At 33.9% G+C, this 20,302-nt stretch overlaps 3 protein-coding genes across 6 annotated transcripts in view; 1 reads left to right on the forward strand and 2 right to left on the reverse strand.

The window, feature by feature from the left end:
• Window positions 1-20,302, forward strand: part of LOC147072555 (uncharacterized) — a 130,100-nt gene that overhangs the window by 87,444 nt on the left and 22,354 nt on the right. The window lies entirely within an intron of this gene.
• Window positions 1-20,302, reverse strand: part of LOC147072556 (uncharacterized) — a 135,355-nt gene that overhangs the window by 82,580 nt on the left and 32,473 nt on the right. The gene's annotated exons all lie outside the window — the stretch shown is intronic.
• On the reverse strand, window positions 3,303-20,062 carry pigeon (gamma-secretase activating protein pigeon). The gene is made up of 14 exons (XM_085946941.1): window positions 19,918-20,062; window positions 18,953-19,387; window positions 17,218-17,360; window positions 16,467-16,598; window positions 15,807-15,977; window positions 15,424-15,619; window positions 14,978-15,288; window positions 13,151-13,327; window positions 11,925-12,122; window positions 11,630-11,797; window positions 9,814-10,034; window positions 6,457-6,671; window positions 4,645-4,854; window positions 3,303-3,937 (listed from the first exon to the last, which is right to left on the reverse strand). The coding sequence occupies exons 1-14, from the start codon at window positions 19,985-19,987 to the stop codon at window positions 3,798-3,800; spliced, it is 2,787 nt and encodes a 928-aa protein (XP_085803067.1). The 5' UTR covers window positions 19,988-20,062; the 3' UTR covers window positions 3,303-3,797.

Consider the following 20,302-nt stretch of genomic DNA (forward strand, 5'->3'; position numbering starts at 1 on the left):
AAAAATGGTCTAGATGGGTGCGGGAATGGATTCAGCGACGAAAAGAACTAGGTGCCTTCCGTTTAATGTCAGAGTTTAAAATCGAAGATCCAACTCAATTTGTGAACTTTAGTTTGCAAGATTGGACCTTTTGCCAAAAAACAAGACACACAATTCAGAAATGCGTAGAAGAACGATTAACAGTAACATTGCGATATCTAGCACTTGATCGTCATTGCATATTCAATATAATATTATCGTACCTAATACGAGTAGAGGTGTGGGCCAAAATGAATTAGGTAATACCATTTGAAGCGCATTTTTTCTTCACAGAGTGCATCAGAATTAATCGTATGTGCCGAGAACAAGCGATATTTTATTTTCGAACAAAATCCATAGAACACGGCACATCCGATTTATTTCTCATTGTCTATGATTTTTGACAGATCGCTACAGTACATTTATTAACGTAAACGTTGGGCATACATTCATGGTGTACCTATGATTATTGATTGTCCGTTGTTTTAGAAATATACATATGCAATTCACTAGGTACCTGTCAAACTACGAATATTGTGTCAGGTACTTGACATAAAAGTAGACGGTGGTCCAACTTCGGTGATATATCGCTCCAAGTTCGAACTTGTCGAAAACGCGGTGTTTACATTTGCGTATATAAGTAGATTGAATAAGTGGTAGGTGAGAGTCGACACACGCAAAATAAGTGGCAGATACAAATATACTTACTGTTTACACTTAAGTGAATATGGTGTCATACATAAATATGACGATATTAGTGTCAAATGTAAACGTACCATTAGTCTATGTCTGTCACAAAAATGATGACGTGTGACGTCAGTAGTTGGGGTTCCCAGTAAAATATCTTTTTTCCCTATTATTTTACCTCGAATTTTTTTTTAAATCAGGCAATAATAAAATTTGTATTCAGTCAATTTCAAAATTTCATTTTTTTGAAATACTAAATGGAAATTTTAGCTGGAAGCCTAATGTTAAATAAAGAATTAATATTGTGTACAATTGTTCACATTAATTAGGTACCATTTTTCCATTTGATTAAGAATATAACACGTAGATATATTGCTTTGGGTACAGGTTTCCAAAGTCTTGTGTCTTGGTAGTATTACGATTAAGTTTTGGGGGCACATCACAATGATACATTCAATTGCCTTGGTGGTTGATAAGCATTAACAAAATTTAAAATACCTATAACCATGCTTCACCCCATCGCAGACGGTAGATGGAGTCGAAAGAGATCAATGCCCGTTATTTCTCACAGTACATTAAAATTGAACTATAAACATACTGCGAGGTTCAATAGTTTTTGTAGGTGGGTACGTAATAAGACAGTCAGAGAGGCAATGATTGTCGTTTTATTTAAATATTGTCAACATTTATTATCCTTGTTTTTGGTGACATTGCTTTGAAAAATCTACAATTTGATGTAAGAAATCGACAATAGCAACCGTAAAAATAATCAAAATAGCCATGCATTTATTTCTGTGGAAATCACATGTGCGTACTTACTACTTATATTCATGGTTCCACTGGAGTTGAGGTTTGGATATCAGCAAAAGATCATTATCCTTTAATGTGTGCTAAAGCTTCAAGAATTCTGGTTCCATTTGGAACTTCTTACACCTGCAAAGCTAAATTTTTAGCAGTAACTTTTGTGGAAACCAAAATATCACACAAAATTCAACATAGAATATGATAGTAAGTAATGGTGTCTAATTTGATTCTAAAATTTAAGAAACTGTAGGGTGAATAACAGGTTTACCCATCCCACTGATATGATTTTTAGGGTATCAAGAAAAGATCTTAGTACTCTAAGGGCACCGTGAAACGAAAATGTTGGAAAACAACGGTTTAACAGGTAATTTCTTGTGATACGACACGGTGGATATTAGCTTCCTCCGACAATCCTCTCCGCCTGTCCACATGTACCAACCATAACAATAATATGCAAATTAATGTGAACACTTACCATCGTGCAAGCTGCATACCTACATGGATCAAAAAAGTTTATCGGCCTCTGAATTTTCACATGACACTAACATGACATGTGCGCATGCGCACTAGAATGATCATTGCGAATCTGCTGGAAATAATATGAACTACACTGCAAAGCACACCGTTCCAATATTCATGTTAATCTCGAATATCATGTTGTAAAGAAAAATACATTTTTATATAGCAGCCTCAAACTCCACTTTATTACATACAAAATAACGCAAAACCTTCAAATGTGGCTTATTTCACGATTATTTAGTTTCAACGATGATTCGTTTCATTAAGGGCGGACGTGCTCAGCGTGGGTCAAAATGGATCTTTTTTTCTATTTTCAAAGCATGATCCTGGACATACCTTAAACTTAAATATTTCACTATAATAATGTCGATATAAATTATATTGATGGTTTTATAAATGCGTTTAAAAATTAATAAACGTAAAAAATTTTAACACCACTGCACATTTATGTACTGAAATATGACAATATTCTAAAACATTAGAGCGAGGTTTAAAAGAATACTATTTTATGTAATAAAAATACTTTATGCAGTCATCAAATGTTTAAAATAAATATAAAGGATAATAAGGCTTCAAAATTATATAAATAGATTATCTACAACGTTTAAGGTATGTCCAGGATCATGCTTTGAAAATAGAACAAAAGCTCCATTTTGAACTACGCTGAGCATGTCCCCCCTTAATAGGGGCTCAGTTTTTAGGTCATGTGGCTAAGATTTAAGTGGTATGTAATTTGGTTGCATACTTGTACAGGCGGATAAATCCAAATTGTTGAGTTGCAAAAACGGCTCATTCTAACTTTTACTTTCAAATCCTTCTTGATACAAACATTTTGTAAATAGATTCTTTATTAATATAGAAATGAATAAGTTTTCCTTTGTTTTCTATTTGAAATATGCTACACTTCCAATTAACTAAAAAATCATACAAATTGGTCTTATATTAGTCTGTAAAACAGTTTATTGCATTTTGCCGCAAAATATGTTTTTGGGAACGAATCGTGTTTGCAAATAGTAGCCTCACATGCTCGCAACAACAAATGCGTCTCTCTGACTCTTGAAAAATGAGATTGGCGTAACAATCAGAATTTTAGTGGAAACAGTTATCGCTATGATAGTTTATTTTACTCGATATTGCTGACTGTAAATCCATGCACGTGTCAGATGCTATAAAGGATGAAACCGGAGATAGGTGGTATGGATTTGTATGTGAAAGATTTCCGCCGATCACCGCAAAAACGTACGCAACCGTCGTAAGGCTATAAGTATACATAATCAAGTTAAATAAGATGTTGAAAAAGCTTTATTTTAAGAAACAATTATCATTACATATTACAGTACATATTAATGCTCAGCAAAGAGCTTTTTATTATTTTAATTCAAAATATTACAATACCTTTTCAAGACATCATGATCTCTATAAATAATCTCATATAAGTTTATGATTCCTATGTCATAATAATAATGCTACAATGAACTATGATTTTATAATAGATGGTAGGATATTATTGCACTAACCACTTAAAAGCCTAAAAATAAATAAAATTTGCAGATTTTATTTATAAATTAAGTAGGTATATTAAAAGCATTCAAAATGCGTTTGGAAGTCTTTGGTAGCTATTACAACTGGTATTCAGCTCTTTGGCAATGTTAATATATTATATAAAATAATCAATTTTTACAATATTATTATGGCTTTTAAGAACAATTCCATAGAGACAAAATTACACATCACAACTATATCAAAAAGTATGTTTTGATATAATTTAGTCAATTATTAGTTTCTGTTAAAATTGTTGCATCAATCAACAGATTGAAGTCCAGTTCATTTAGACTAGCTTTGGCCGTCAATAGATCCAAAAATGTATCCAGCGGAGAGAGACGGTCTGCCCGTGGAAAAGCGGCCAATCCTGAAATAAATATAGTAAATCCTTGTCAATTCTATTCATCTTCAAACTTATAAATGAATACAAATATATTGTGAAATTATTACAAATCTAAGTATAGCTATCCTATACTGCAAGCGTTTAACGAACAACCACAACTGAGGCTGCATAGTAAATGAAAGCCTTAAGTATGTAGATTATATGTACATACAATTATTCATTATTCTTAATTTCAAAGTGGGAAATTTTTTATTTGGTTCGCATGTGTGTCTATGCGCATCACCTCGCACTATAGGGTGATGTCAGTTGCTTCACTATTTGACGACCTTCAACTGGGTCTAGTACTCTCATTTTTGTTCGGCTTCTGAAATATGTGGCCATCACTTTTGAATCCTTGCATGCTTGACCACTCCTTTTAGTGCATTTTCCCGGTCATAATGGTATTTTCTTCCGAATTTCCTGGGCAATATTCACTGTTACTTCCACATACATGGTGTCGTAACTCTTGCAATTCAACTTGTGGATAAACAGTATATTATCCACTGTTAACGTAGCCTTAAAGCTACACAATGTAGTAATCCTCACATCTGTATCTCAATTCACATTTTCGAAATCGGCCCTGGCTCAGCGCCGTGGTTACTAAAGATACATAATTCTTCCATGTTCTCTCGATTCTGACTCAACCGGTGTACATACATATTGTACAAAGAATAAGATAAATCTGTTGTCACCTTTCCGAGTATTGCTGAGTCGTGCATTGGCGGCCGGTCTGGTGAGATGTGCGGTGTGTCCGGCGAGGATTGTGGCAGCGTGGTCTCTGGCACGTAATAGAATTGCCGCCGAGTGAGAACAGCCGACCAGCGCCCGCCTCCCTCTGCCTCGCCCACCTAAAGCGGCCAGGCGCAATCCTCGAAGTACGGCTTCATTATCATCACCAGCCTCTGTTCATCAGACAAAACATACCCAGGTCACATGATAGAAAACTCAGAAAACAATTGAATTTATAAATGTTTTTTTAAACAATCCGTGGAAAGGTAATAAGATTTACACAAAACTGGTGATTAGTCGTTTTTTTAAATACTTAGTATTTATTTTTTGACAAAACTAGAAGAATCGAAAAGATTATAAATTTTATTGGATTTTGTAAATAAATATACCAAACAGCTTGGACTATTAATTATAACTAGAAAAAATCTTACGAGCTTATGCTACAATACTTGATACCATTAATTAATGATTTTAGTGTGGTTAAATTGGTAGCCATAGATAGACCACAGAGGTAGGTAGAAACAAGGTGGCTATTTTGACGTCTCATTAATGTACTATGACATATGCGATTTTTGTGATTGTATCTAAATATTACAAAAAAATAATGATAGTTCTGGGTATTTGGCTGTCATCTGTGTACAATAATTAATGTGATCTGTCATTTCAGACACTACATTTACATTAGAATGGTGGTGTATGTAGTAATTAATAAAACAATACCATCCATTTATAACAGATTCAAGATTCAAGGTTTAATTAATAGTTGTTTTGAGTGAATCCAAATTGTGTTAAAATGCTTTTGGTTTTTGACAGATACGTGCAATAATAGTGGTGAAGTTTGCTGTAAACCAGGCATGGGGAACCTGTGGGCCAAATGAAGACTTTTTGCGGCCCAAGGCCCATTTGAAGTTTTCAGCTTTCTATATTTTGCATTTAGGTATTTATACAATAAAAAAAATCGTTCTCATAAATTTACATTTATATTATATTTTGTGATATAAGCTTTCCTGTTGTGCTGCGTGCTAGTACCTGTTTTTATGCTTAAAATAGTGAGAGTAAGACGGCTATAATCTGACCATTGACCAATCGAGAAATCGTTCATTGTCATTACACCGTTTCAACTGTTACTAAACTTACTCGTGTTAGTCACAATAAGAGCGTTCTGTGGTTTGGTCAAGTTGCAACTTGGAGCTCTTTGGACATTTACAAATGGAGCTAATAGAACTGCAATCAAGCATAGAGTTAAAGTGCATGTTCGAAGGGAATAAGCATGAGTTTTATCAGAAATATATCCTCGAAGATAAATTTCCAAAATTAAAACTACTGGCAATGTTAATTACAGCAGCATTTGGGACTACATATCGCTGCAAATCGTTTTTTTCGAAATTAAATGTAGTACAAACGAAGTGTCGCAGCAGGTTGCTCGATGAAAACACGACCAATCAACTGCGATGCGCGTCGGCTACATTACGAATCGATATGAATAAGATATCAAACCATATACAAAAACAATAGTGTCACATTAATTACAGGGTAATAAAATATTTTGTATACATAACTTCTTTGTTTTATTTTTTTATATGTGTGGAAGCTCAGAAATATTTTTTTTTGGCCCACCAAACGATTTGGGTTGGGCACCCCTGCTGTAAACAGTGTAAACATACAAAGGCTAAATATTTGTGTATTTCAACTTGATTTCTTGTTGACTGTTGTTGTATGGTAGACACAGGTGGTTTTGAATATGATTAGAGTTTATTTTATAAGCAGTGATTTACCTGAAATTACCACTTTTAGAAAATCTATTTGTATTTCAAATACATTCCGATGAACATATTGTAGGAAGCTGGAGAAAGACATAGATCGGTAGCCAAGGTAGGTCAGGAATGAAGAAAATCCTTGAGGTAGAGGAAACGCCAATGAGTCGGCTGCCAGATAATAACTTTCGAGTGCCTTCAATAGCATATATCGATGATTTTCCTTCATGCTATCGCTGGAAACATAAAACATTTAGAGATATAGAATGTCAGATTGAATTTATTATTTGTAAAGTCTTAGGCCATCTGCTCACGTGAATACTCAAAAAAGACGAGACTGAAACTCCAGTATATAGCTGATGTATTTCAGTGGTGGCTCGCTGACGGGAAGACTGGAATCCCTCAGTTTTAAAACGTCCGCGATCGAAACCGAAGAGACGCGACATTTCAGTCACCCATAAAACAGTGGTACCAATTGCAGTAGATTCGATGAAAAATCATATTTTCTTACCAAAATTGGTATGACTGAACTGAACAAGCAATGACAAGTCAAGACGTCAAAAGTTAAAGATGGGCGAACCGATTTTTAATTTTAAATATGTGGCAGATGTTTTTTTTTTTTTCTAGATGCCTTTATGGATACCTCACATTTACTATCGAGGTTTCTTTCAAGACTTTGAGAAATACTCCTGCCTGCATAATTACAGGCTGCCAGAATATTCCCATAAAGATATTACGGAAAAAGCTTTGAATGAAGTAGAAAAGACAATGGGTTTGACAGTTTGAGATTATTAGGTTTCAGTAGCGCTGTGTGCGAGCATCAGTCACTGGCCAGTTTATGAGTTCCATCACCAATCAGTTTGTCAGATTTTAGTTTCTGCGTGAGCGGATGGCTTTAAAGCAGGCTACAGATGACATATTTATATGATATTGTCATAAAATGTATATAATCTGTTCAATAGTCTCTGCATTAAAAACTGACAAGCTTTGCTGAAAATGTATCTTCCTAACATTAACCAATTGGCTACTCACAGTTAAAAATACGACATCTCTGCGTGCCGCTTTAGATATTTTCTTGATAAAGCGGTTGTTTGTTGAAAAATGGTGTCCACTTATGGATATAGAGCTAGGGTAAGTATCGGCGAACTACAGCTTGCGAGTTAAATAAGGTTCTTTCATATGGGCTGTGGTTTTAGAATTTGTACAACAGACACACAACACTATTTTGTCAGTGACATAACAAATAAAACATTTTAAAGAATTAAAGAAGGACAAAATATATCTGTCCAGTTATGTATTTAATTAATAATTTTCTAAAGACAGGACAGACAGAAGAGTCTCCCGGAGACAGGAGACCATTCACAGATGGTGACTATATAAAAAGTTATTTTATAAATGTATCTGAATAATGGTATTACAAAATGTCTGTGTGTGGTTAATTTTTTGTAAATAAATATCTATGACTCAATGTTTTTTAAATTTTCATATTTGGCTGTTCTGTTTCAAAAGTTTGCTGATCATGGGCAGCCAAAACAGTTATTATTACAGATGACGTATAAGGTAACAGTTAGTATTAAATTAAATGCAAAGCAGTATAGCGTATAATATTATGAATTTTACCATACCATAAACATTATAAATGTAGCATATTCATGCAATAATCATTATTAGCAAAATTTGTAATGTTATAAAATAATTATACATAATATATTAAAACAGCGTTTCAAGAATCAGCAGAATCAAAATTTAATATACTTTATGAATATGTAACTCTTTTGAACAGATTCATCATGTACTTGTTAGTAATTCTTCAATTATTTAAGAATTCACATGTGAAGTATGCATATTAAAATATTATTCAATTTATTAATACAATTGAAAACATTATGCAGACTATTCTTCGATGAAAAGACAGTATCATATTAACGTCACTGAATTATTTACTATGTACACCTGTACTTCACCATACGGCCATTCATTATAACGCCCTTTGGAAATTATAGTGGAATTTCAATTTTCAACCTAATTTTTTTTTATATCCGACCATGTCCGATCCTAATAAGATGATACGGGCCTCCACAGAGTGGAGGTTTGTATTAACATATTTTATTTTTTTACAAGAAATGGATGGCAGCTACTTGCTCAACCTATTAGGTCCATACTCTGACTCATACATGAATTGAAAAACAATACGGGTGTACTTGCCAGACACAGGATTGGAACTTGGGACCCACGAAGCTATAGGCCGACGCTTAAGCCACTCGGCTATCGTGAACGTTACAATAATTACATAATACAAAATTTTGGTCAAATAAACAATTGGAGATGAAGATATTTCCACCATATTGCAGAACAATAACATGTTGTAGACACCTGCATTATATAATTTGACAAATGACACATGGTCAAAACTACTCACTCGACTGTCAAAATCCCTTTCTCATTTAATCCTTTCTATGCCGCAATCATTAGTTGATTGGTAGTAATTAACGTAAGAATTGGTGTAATTACGGCGTGTAAAAGCGCTTTCGGCAGTTAATCGGTTAAAACTGGGAATGAACATCCTACTTCAAATATATCCCAATGAAGAACCCATTTATTTTTAAATGTAAATGTGATTTTGAAATAAATAAAATGCAATTTCAACACTGCAGTTTTCAATTTTCTTAAAATGGGATCGATTCTATTAATATAGTATGGATTTATATATCTGTACCTTAGAGCTCAAAGTGAGGAAGTCACATTTTTATCATTTTTGAGTTAAGCATGCAGATTTAAATATGTATTCACGGTCTTTTAAAGCTGAAAATTTGGGAGTCCAATGTCACATGGTTTTCAAAATACTTATTTCTAAAACGACGGTAGTCCAATTATTATACTTTAGAGCTGAAAGAGTAAATGTCCAATTTAAATCATTTTTTCTTTAAGCTATAGCAAAAAGATTAATTGCAAAAGTGCAGAAGTCCAACATATGGAGTTTTAGTCCGAACGCAGGTGAGTATTTTAACTAGATTAGAGTAACTATGTTGAAACTGCTCTCCAGCAAAATATTGAATATGTGACTTCCAGACTTTCAGCTCAAAGGTTTCACTTTATGGTCAACTTTTCAGGAACGCATCCCAGCCATTAAATGCCATAATGTGACTTCCAGACTTTCAGCTCAAAGGCTCAAAGGTTTCACTTTATGGTCAATTTTTCAGGAACGCATCCCAGCCATTAAATGCCATATTAGTGTAAAATGTGGAAAAGGAGGAATTTGAGTACCTGGCAACATTCCAAAGAATAGATTACAATTTTACTATGTATGACTAAATGAAACAATTGATCAACAGGTTTACTACCAAAGTAATATGCTGTTAGTATAGGAAGAGGAGTTACATGAAAGTGAAACCGCGCTCCTGATCTGGCTTAGCGGTTGCCCCAAGTGCCTTGGCCACGATGAGGCAGAGGCTTCTGGAAGTTTCCAGCTGTGCAGCGGCGTAGCGTGTGGCCACCGAATGAACATGGCTCCCTCCGCTGCCTCCCCCTCCCGCTCCCACTCCTGACATTCCCGACGGACTCCCATGCTTAAGCAAGTGCATGCTCACCTCCCGTAAGTTCTACAGTATTATTACATTATACATGGTTTAATCAGTTAATATCCCAGTCTGTTTACCCCTACATCAATTATTATCTTATTAGCAAATACCAGTATGAAACTGGTGAGATTAATTTTAGGCAGTGGTTTTCATGCATACATGAATAATTGAAGCACCTAGTTTCAAAACCCCCTAAAATGATTTTAGGTAGTTTTGAGAAAAATGAGAAAAACTCATAGCTATTAAATCTGTGAACTTTATGTATTTATTATTTAATTCGTACATTCTAAAGAGTATTTTGTCTTCACACCCAACCATATTAGGTTTAGGGTTTTGAAATTTACCCTAATTTTTGATCATACGTATTGATGGTTTTTGGCGTTTTTTAAAGTTCAATTTTTAGCCATCATATCTAATTCAAAATTTTTCAAATATCATTTTAGGGGGAAATGAAACTAGGCGCTTCAATAATTAATCATCAAAATGCAACGTTAAATTGTTAGTCAGATATACTATATAATATAGTTATAGCGTCTGTACACGTTCATGGATTTACTGGCAGCAATAGTGTGTTCATGACAATAACTGTTTACACGTAAAAGTGTGACTGTCTCGCCAATCTCATTCTTCAAGAGTGAGCGAGACACGATATTGTCATTTTATGGTACTAGTTGGTACTTGTAAAAATCGGTTAATCTAGTTAATATAAGTTTTCGTAGTTCTTTTTTTGCCGGTAGGTTCGTCACTATCATTCTACTGCGCAGGCGCAGATCGAAAAATCTGTTGCATGAAAATTCAGAAGCTTCCGAAATATTTTGATTCATGCATGCAATCTCGCAACTGCAGGATAAAAAATGTTTACACGTACATTTTCTTGTTATGGCCGCGATAATACGTACTGCCAGCAGTAAATCCATGCATGTGTAAAAGGGGTATTATGTTAATAATAATATATGCATGCAATCAATATACAATTAATAATCGTTTGTATTCTAGTTTATCTTTCATAATAGTATCTCCTTTAGGAAAACTAAATATGGGTAGTGAAATGAAACATTGATACCTATTTAAATATAATTTACCAATTATTTTTACAGCTAATTTTATTAGTTATTTTATTTTTATTATTTAACATTTATGCATTTTTTAATTTACTCCAAGACTAAAAAGTTATACAACGCAATGTTTATACAACGCAATGTTTATACAATTTTGTTGATACAAATGTGTGTCAATAAAACTGTATAAATATTGCATTGAATTTTTTTTTGTATTAACAAATTGAAGAAGTCGTAAAGTCGAAACCGGTCTTAGAGTAAATTAAAATTACCAGATATTAGTAGAAAACATTAGATTAAAATAACTAACATGGGGTTTGGTTTATCCACATTACAGCAAGACATACAACGTAATTGCAATCGAAGTAGTTGTAGAGTGAATAGCCCTGTTGTATGACTTCAATAACAATATTAATTGTACACCCATGGTGTAAGACAGAGGGTAATATAATTCGGTTGCCATAAAGCTTGTTATCCATTAACACATGTTAATTAACTGTACATTGTAGTATTTAAATAAAAAAAATTGTGGGTTAAAAGACAAAGAAGTAATCAAACCACTGATATGATGTGTTCTTGTTTACTGGCTGTGCAAGTATCGAGCTCGATGAAAGGCAACAAAGCGTGGTCAGCCGATTGCAGAGATGACGAATGAGAAGACCGACGGGAGGAAGGCGGTGCACCCCCAGGGGATAGGGGAGTGCTGCAGCGGGAGAGAGCTTCCGGCTGAAATATTTTTATTTATACTGTTAGTATTTATTTACACTGCACATAATTCTAATTGTCGCGATATTTCAATTATGAGTGATTGAATTAATGACATTTTACAGTATAATAAAAATTAAAAACTCACTTGGTAACATGCCAAAGACACCCTCAGTTTATCGAGTACTTGATGTGACTTAAATCGTATGGTGACAGGTGAAAGATAGTCATAAAGGCGTGTCCACATGTCAGAGCGAAACGGCACTATTCGTTGGCGAGGTGAGAGTAACATCATCGCCGTATTCCAAAGCTGTTCTTGGCTTACAGACACAGTTATCTCCCCAATCTAGAAAATCAAATAGAAAAATATTACAAATAGAATCAATCACTATTGTTCACAGTGGCGAAGGCTCCTTACTATGTAAGCAATTATTTAGCGCTTGCCTTAAAAATACCTATGCCGATGATGCGGTGGCAAACATTTTAACATTCAATATTTAATACTTGGACCAGTTAAAAAGAACCAAAGGTGGTGCATCCGTATGAATGCTGAGGTCTGTCAAAAACATAAGTCTAATATAGTCAATGTTTTGAGGGCACGAAGACTCAGATGGGCTGGTCACGTTGTTAGATGCGAGTTAGATGCGGTCAAGTGTGACAACAGGAAAGGGAGAGTGAGCTCAAGATAGAGGTCCTGGAGGACCGTTGTGCAGTTGGCCATGGACCTGAATGGTCTGTAGCGCCAGCTCAAGTAAGTAAGTAATGTTTAACTTGATTTGCAAAGAAATCATGTTTTAACAAAAAATATTGATCACTAAAATGGACATAATTTATGTTTATTTAAATCAGGCTATGACATCTCTCAGATTCATAGAAATCCCATGATTATTGCAGCCTTATACCTTTATAAAATGTAAGCAAACACGCGTATGATGTAAAAAATAACATTCAAAATAGTATGGGTAAACTAGGCGATTTTGTTTGAAAAGGAAGGTATGATAATATGCTAATAACAATCTACTGACGGCGGTTTTATCCTTCTGATATTTGGTCTGTATACAATATTATTTATGTCTTTCAATATATTTATCTCATGCGCTTTTCACAGCATTCACTGTGGCCGAGTTGGTAGAACGGGCAACATGAAACTGTGGATCGCAAAATCGATCCCACAGCTGGCGAAAAAAAAGAGCATGTTCATTTTTATCTTTTTCAGAAAAGTAAACAGAATTCAACTTCAGGTCCAGTAATTATGGCTGTCCTAGCGCTATTTTTTTCAGTTACTCATCGTATACCTCTCTCAAATCACCACTCTACACCACTGATCATGCAACTAACAGATATACAATAATAATATATTGTTTTATATTTTACTTTTGTGTCACCCGGATTTAGGTTGGTTGTGAATGGCAACAGTCTCGTAAGAGGTAATGCTGCTGTTGGTAGACATGTTTTGGTCGCCATGTAGCTACCGCCAATGAGAAATTCTTTCAAAACAGCACACAAGGCACCCATAGCTTCTTTATTACTCGTACAAATGTCGCACAGTAGCTGAAACAGGTATACAATATAATAAAAATTATAATATAATAATACGACCATGTCCAATCCTAATAGGATCATATGGGCCTCCACAGAGTAGAGGTTTGTATTAACAGATTTTGTTTTTTTTTTACGAGAAATGGACGTCAGTCACTTCCTCAACCTATTAGATCCATACCCTGACTCACACACAAATTGAAAAACAATGTTTTCTTGCCAGACCCAGGATTCGAACCTGGGGCCCAGGGCGGTATAGTCCAACGCTTAAGCCGTGCCGGCCACCGTGGGTGCGATTATTAGGCCAATCTAATTATTATAAACTCACATGCAATCATGAGTATGTATAATAATATTGTAGACCTGGGTATAATAATCACCTACGCTACGCATTGAAAGTCTTGCATAACTACAATTCCATAAAAACTTATTTCGTATTACATCTCTTGGTGGCACTACAATCATTAATACAATGAGAATTTGAAAAACTTGTGAAAAATGTATAATGTATAAAATCTTTATAATTGAGTAAAAAATATATACAATTAAAGTAAATGTATTAATGTAGGAGAGAAGCATTTAAAAATTTCATCATGGTAGATTCTCAAGGTGGATGAGCACCTAAAAATTATATTGAAACAAAATCATCATTATGTATACGAGGTTTGTTTGTAAATAGGGCAGACATGTTTGTTATGTTTTTATCATTTTCAAGGTTTCATGTTTAGCCAGACAGGGGTTCATCGATATTTAACAAATATTTCCAGGGTTCTTCCACCCAAAAAAGATTATGTTTGTTAAAAAGAAATAGGTACTCGTTGTACACTGCAAATTGTTTTTATCATTTTACTTTAATATTTGCAACATACTTTCTCTTCTACTTTATTGTTGTAATTAAATCATTTTTATATTTTGTATTTATTATGTATTATGGCGCATTGGTAAATCTGTAGGGGTTGTCGATGTGAGGGCCAATGGTGTGGTGACGAGGAGAGATGAGAAGTCGTTGTCATGATTATGAAGGGTGTGAGTTTATTTAAATTGCGTAAGTACATGTGTACAATTGTTACAATAATGCGAAACACAGCACAGAGCGATGTGCTTCGGTCGAAAACTTACAATCGAATAATTCTCTTTTTATAAATCATGACGTACTGATTATTATTTTATCAACTTATAATTATGTAATAATTAGGCTATTGACTAACTAAGTGAGAACAGATATACAAAAATTATTGTCGCGGTCATTGATCTACAAAGTTAGCTATAACTTGATACCTACATGGAAATGCCTATTAATTCAATTTGTAATATCGCCATAAATCTGTGTAATGCCATAATATTCTTTTTTCTAAATAAATAAATAAATACTCTTTCTCATATTTACTATGTTGACGGAAAGGCAGTTAAGTAAGTGATTATTTCACAGAAATCATCAATTGATAAATAAATCACTACCGCATATCATTATGTGAATTTAAAAGCATAATAATTATTAAGTGGTAAGGTATTCTGTGGAGGTCCATATGATCCTATTAGGATCGGACATGGTCGAAAGAAGGTGTAATAATTAGCTTTGCAAGGAATGCAAGGTTTAGAACCATGTGGTACCATACTGGCAAAGATACTACATTTTCATAATTAACACTAATAGGTACAGACCTCTTCGACTATTTCCATTCTGAAGTCATGATGCAGGAAATAATGCAAAATCGCCAGCTTATTTTCAACCGAAGTATTTGTCTTGAACACCGATATTAACTGTGTATTGCTAATATTTAACTTCACTATATCCAGCGAGACGAGATCAACCATAGTATGTTTGCCGTGTCCCAATAATGAGACTAAATTATTTACGTTTCCTTGGCTCGGAACAAATGGTGGAAGTACAATATGGCAGCTCGGTTCGTGATTCAGGCCGATGTCCAATAAATGAGTGTACAACATCGGCAGGTGAACTAGCAAATAATCTTCTAAAAAAACAATACAGCATTTCAAATTAAAGAATTTAAAATTAAGTTTAATATAATACCAACAAGATTGAAATAAAAGGCGACAAAGCATAGAGCAAAACACATTTATTTGATTAACTCAAAATAATATTATACCTCTGTATAGCAGAAACGTTGGGCGTAGAGACTTTGCCAAAGGCCATGGCAATTTCGGAATGGTGCAATGTGTCACATATCCGTGATGTAAAAGTGTGACCGAATATGCAAAATGCACTTTCTGTTCGGTATTATCTTCAGGTTTCAATGCATGTCTTTGTTTAGTATTTGTTCCATCATCCTGGTCATCAGTCGGCTTAACAATAAAATAAATATATTGAACATACATAATTTTGAAAACACTTTTGAGAAAATATATTGTAACCAATAGAAAAAAATCTATTCAAATTGAATAGTGCAGAATTTAAATTCAAATATCCTCAAATACCCTCAGTCGATAATATCTATTTATCTTTTACTAAAATATTTTTTCAATTACATACCTGGTAGAGATAATGATGACATATGCAAACGATTCCCGATGGATTGGAAACGATTTGCAGGTCAAGGGAACAATCGTGAACTCGGAGAGGCACCGCATCATCTTCATAGAGACCGCAAGAAGACACTTCGCCTGATGACGGTAGTTGGGGAAGATTCAGTGGGATATTTAGCTGAAAGCATACAATAAGTTATGGTCATCCCGAAGTACCTACAATGAAAAGTACATTAAACTCCCGATTATCCGTGCACGATACGGTGTATACAACAATATAATAGTTCTTAGGAAAATTTGAACTGATATTAGAAAATCATTAAAAGATTCATGCAAACAAACCAAAACACAGATTTCCTTAATAAATAATAAACATGTTAAAATAATTGTCTGCTTTGGAAATGTATAATAAGTAGTATTTTAAAAAGAAAAAACCATGGTTCGGATTATCCATGTTTTCGATTATGCGTGCCGCCTCTCCCCACCATTGGCCCGGATGATCGAGAGTCAACTGTAATAATTTCTTCATTATATTCGTGATATTATTTTAGTAAGGTGATGGCATTTTATACTAAGATATAGTTAGGAAAAATTGATTATTTAATGTATAGGGAACACACACAATATTTTTATGTGATAAACATTATCAACATTACGTGTAACTTACCACAGTCTCATGGGGTAAATCTGGATGAAATTGAAGTCCAGAAAGTGTCGGAGCAATATTGCAGTGGTTTGGACATTCCTCACCTTCAATTGAGCTTTGTATAGGTACTTTGTAGTAGATATAGTAAAGCACCTATAAAATACATATATATATATATTTGTATCGGTTCTTTTTCAAATTAACTAACATGTCAGAATTATTTTACAGGAGAGACTTTGTATTACATATTTTATTATCATTTCAGTCAAATTTAATTTAGAAATATGTAACTCTATGGACAGTGCAAATTATTTGTTTCAAACGTTCACAATGTTAGAAACATAATATGAACGTGAGCTCGGTGGCAGAAAACGTTATGTCAAGAAATATCAATACGAATTAAGCCAATGATTAATTATCGTTACTAGAAAAACACAATAAGACAGTCTACTGATGGTTGGTTAGCTTAACAGACCTGTACATGCTTAATTTTCCATGTACATAGAATATAAACTAGAGCCGGAAAAAACTTAACATCATCGTCAGAACTTAACTTTTTTTGAAAATAGACTCACTTCTTATTTCTATTGACTCATCATCCTAAAATCATTTGAAATACCTTGACAATTGATGTTAGAAATTTTCTACAAAAAGATAATAAGCTATACAATTTTATGATAAAGATTATATTAACGGACTTGTTTTATAAACATCAAACCGTGGTTATGGTAAACTTGGACAGCCGTAATAGCACAATTTCAATGATATTCACCTGATTGACAGGGTCCCATTGAGCCCAAGAAAACGATTTGACGATTATGTCAGCAGGTACAAGACATGAATCCATATACCATGTATTTTCTGGAAAGTCATCACAGCCATCCCGATTCAAGTTCACAGAATACGACTTGATATCTTTAAGTTAAAAAGGTAGTAATATTATCATAAAATGTAATCCACATTTTAATATATATGGTAAACGAAGTTTTGTGTTTCAGGAATAAGTGTCTGGTTTTAACGTTAGTTTATTTTTTCCATTGTGTTGTATTTTCAAATTAGAATATACCTAGTTTCATTACTCAATAAACCGTTTACTGCAATATTTAATGAATCAAAGTCATTCGGAGCCTAACGTCATGTAAAATTAACTAGGAGTGCTATGCATACATGAAAGAAAAATGACTGATACGCAAAACAATAGCTAACATGTTAAATGTTACTTCATTTTTAAATTTGCGATTTTATGTAAGCAAATACAATATTTTATGTAGGTATATCCTCAAAAAAGAATATGAAAAATCAGACCAATTTATCTTTAAAAATAATGAATACGCATAAACACAATTTGCCCAGTGAATGACAAATGGCAAATGGTGATAGGCGGATTTTAGCTGCTACCGTATCGTTTTCGTCGTAACAGTTTTCTAGCGGTCTAAAAACAAATCAACACCCAACAAAACCTACTGTAACTCAGAAAAAAGTAGGTTGCAGTAGATTTAGCTTTGTTTTTAAGTTTAAACTAACATCGGTAGATATTGTAGTATTCGCTTGTCATTGATCGGCCAAATCTAAGGCCTGAACAAAAACGAACCATAACTGCGACTGAGAAAGCATTCGGCGTACTTATATTCTCCACAATATGCGTTAGAGTAAGATAGAACTTCTACGGCTAAATTAAATATTATTTGTATACGTCACTGGTAAATATTGGTTTGAATGACTCCATTCACTCAAAAACTGCGAGCACGTATTGCACAAAATTTACTGTTTTTGTGGTAATTCTCTTTAATTAATTTAGTAGAAAATATGGTTAACTATGTTGTGTTTAAATTTGGTAGCCGTACTGAGAAGCAACGTGATAGTATAACGTTTCATAATTAAGTTGATAATAATAAAATTGAGGTTCTACAAGAAACACGGATTCATATAGCTGAACAATACACACTCTCTTTATATAATTACTCTGAGGTCAAATCAAATATATATTATTAGAAATGAAATACAATTTTTAATTATATTACTTATAAATTTGTCTGATGTACATTCATTTTGATTTCTACATCTAAATATGTGAATTTTAGAATGTTTAATAGTTTTTTTGGACAATATACGGCAGCAGTGTATTTTAATTGCGGTTTATTAGTAATTGATTGATGATACTACTTATTTGATTGAAGGGTAATTATGCCGCAGATGCCCGCATGAGCTTTTATAATTTTTTTTATGAAAACAGTTTATTCCATGTAGACAATTATATTAAATACCTTTTTCTGTCAGCGCATATGCTTTTCGATCCAATAATTGTTAATTTAAAATTAGAAATTTCAACATTACATTTCAATGCATCATTATCACACACTAAGATTATATTAGGTTGGGGAAGGTTAGGTTAGGTTATGTTAGGTTGGGTTTGGTCTAAAAAGAAAGTTATAAAAACTCATGCTGGCAACTGCGGCGCATTTACCGATTGAAGTATGTAAATTAATATTATTGACAAAATTACTTACATTCCAAATGAGCAAACATTAAAAATTTGTCTTTCAATGTTTTTCCAATAAAAGCTCTGTCTTTCTTGTACAAAAATTGTATCATCACTTGATTTCCTCTCTCCTTATCAATGAGTCGCGGCTCCTGTTTTACTTTAGTTTTCAGTTGCAAAATGTACGGTCTATAAACGGAAGTAGGCTGGCCAAAAGAAATTGAAGACATGCATGACTCTTTGATGACAAAACCCAAAAGTGTGTGAGAATCATTAACGGAAGCTTGGATAATATTGTAAGTCTTTTCAAAAGAGTGCAGCAACTGAAGCGAGTTAGATTCTTGAGAATAAGAACCGATATTCGTAATATCAGCATTAGAATTAGGTAATCGAGAAGACCAGGTGAATATTTGAGAGGCGTCTTGTTCTTGCCCTACTAAGCGCCATTCCCGAGCGGAAACTTCTGGAACATCAAACCAAATGTCAAATTTTAAATACATTAGTATCAGACTGGGAATATACGGGCAACATCGTGTTGCTCGTGTGATCAACGCAACAATGTGGCGTGCTCATGTTGCTGTGATTGGCAGCAAATGTGTCAGCGGGTGTGTATAGGATTGGAATGATGGTGCGCAGGATTAGGCGGAAAGAGAGGTGGGAGGGGCTGTTCCTATAACGGGCAGCCAGCACTGCCAGTGTATGTTTTACGCGGCAGCAAATTGACTGTGGCAACTCGGCGGTTCCGGGCAGCGCGTCGACAGCAGCTGCCGGGGTCGGCAACAGTGTGTTGCTGTGTGTGCGTCTAGTATGAGTTTTGTATGAAAAATTGGGGATTTCCGAGTTGCGACTGCCGGCAGCAGCAACATGATGTTGCTCGTGTATTCCCGCTCTTATATGTTCAGACAGGCAAGAGATTGATTGATCTCAACAAATAAATATAATATAATAATAATTATTCTTTTAAATATCACAGTACAAATATTTTAAATGTACCTGTCGAACGAAAATCCATGGTCTGTAGTTTCCCACATAATTTTATCGCAAAATTATCCCGACTGATCATATAATAATATTATTTTTGTTTTCTCGGATCTTTGACGTAGCCTCGCAGACTTACAATTTTTGACAGCTGGATATTTTGAGTGTTGCCCGTATAATAAATATAAGATTTTTTTATTAGACACGGTATAGCTAGACAATATTATTATTATTTTCATTCAAAAAAAAATATTGATTTCAACTATGTACTTCCTCCATAAATCTTAAATTATCATTAGAAAAAATATAAAAACGTATTAACTTTAATAATATTATATCATTCGCGCCATAATTTTAAAGCAATATTTATAAGATTGTATAATTGCGAAACAATTACATT

This window comes from Rhyacophila brunnea, unplaced genomic scaffold (assembly GCF_057557595.1).
Source record: "Rhyacophila brunnea isolate RB1 unplaced genomic scaffold, BYU_Rbru_1.0 scaffold_2, whole genome shotgun sequence".
NCBI lineage: Eukaryota > Metazoa > Arthropoda > Insecta > Trichoptera > Rhyacophilidae > Rhyacophila > Rhyacophila brunnea.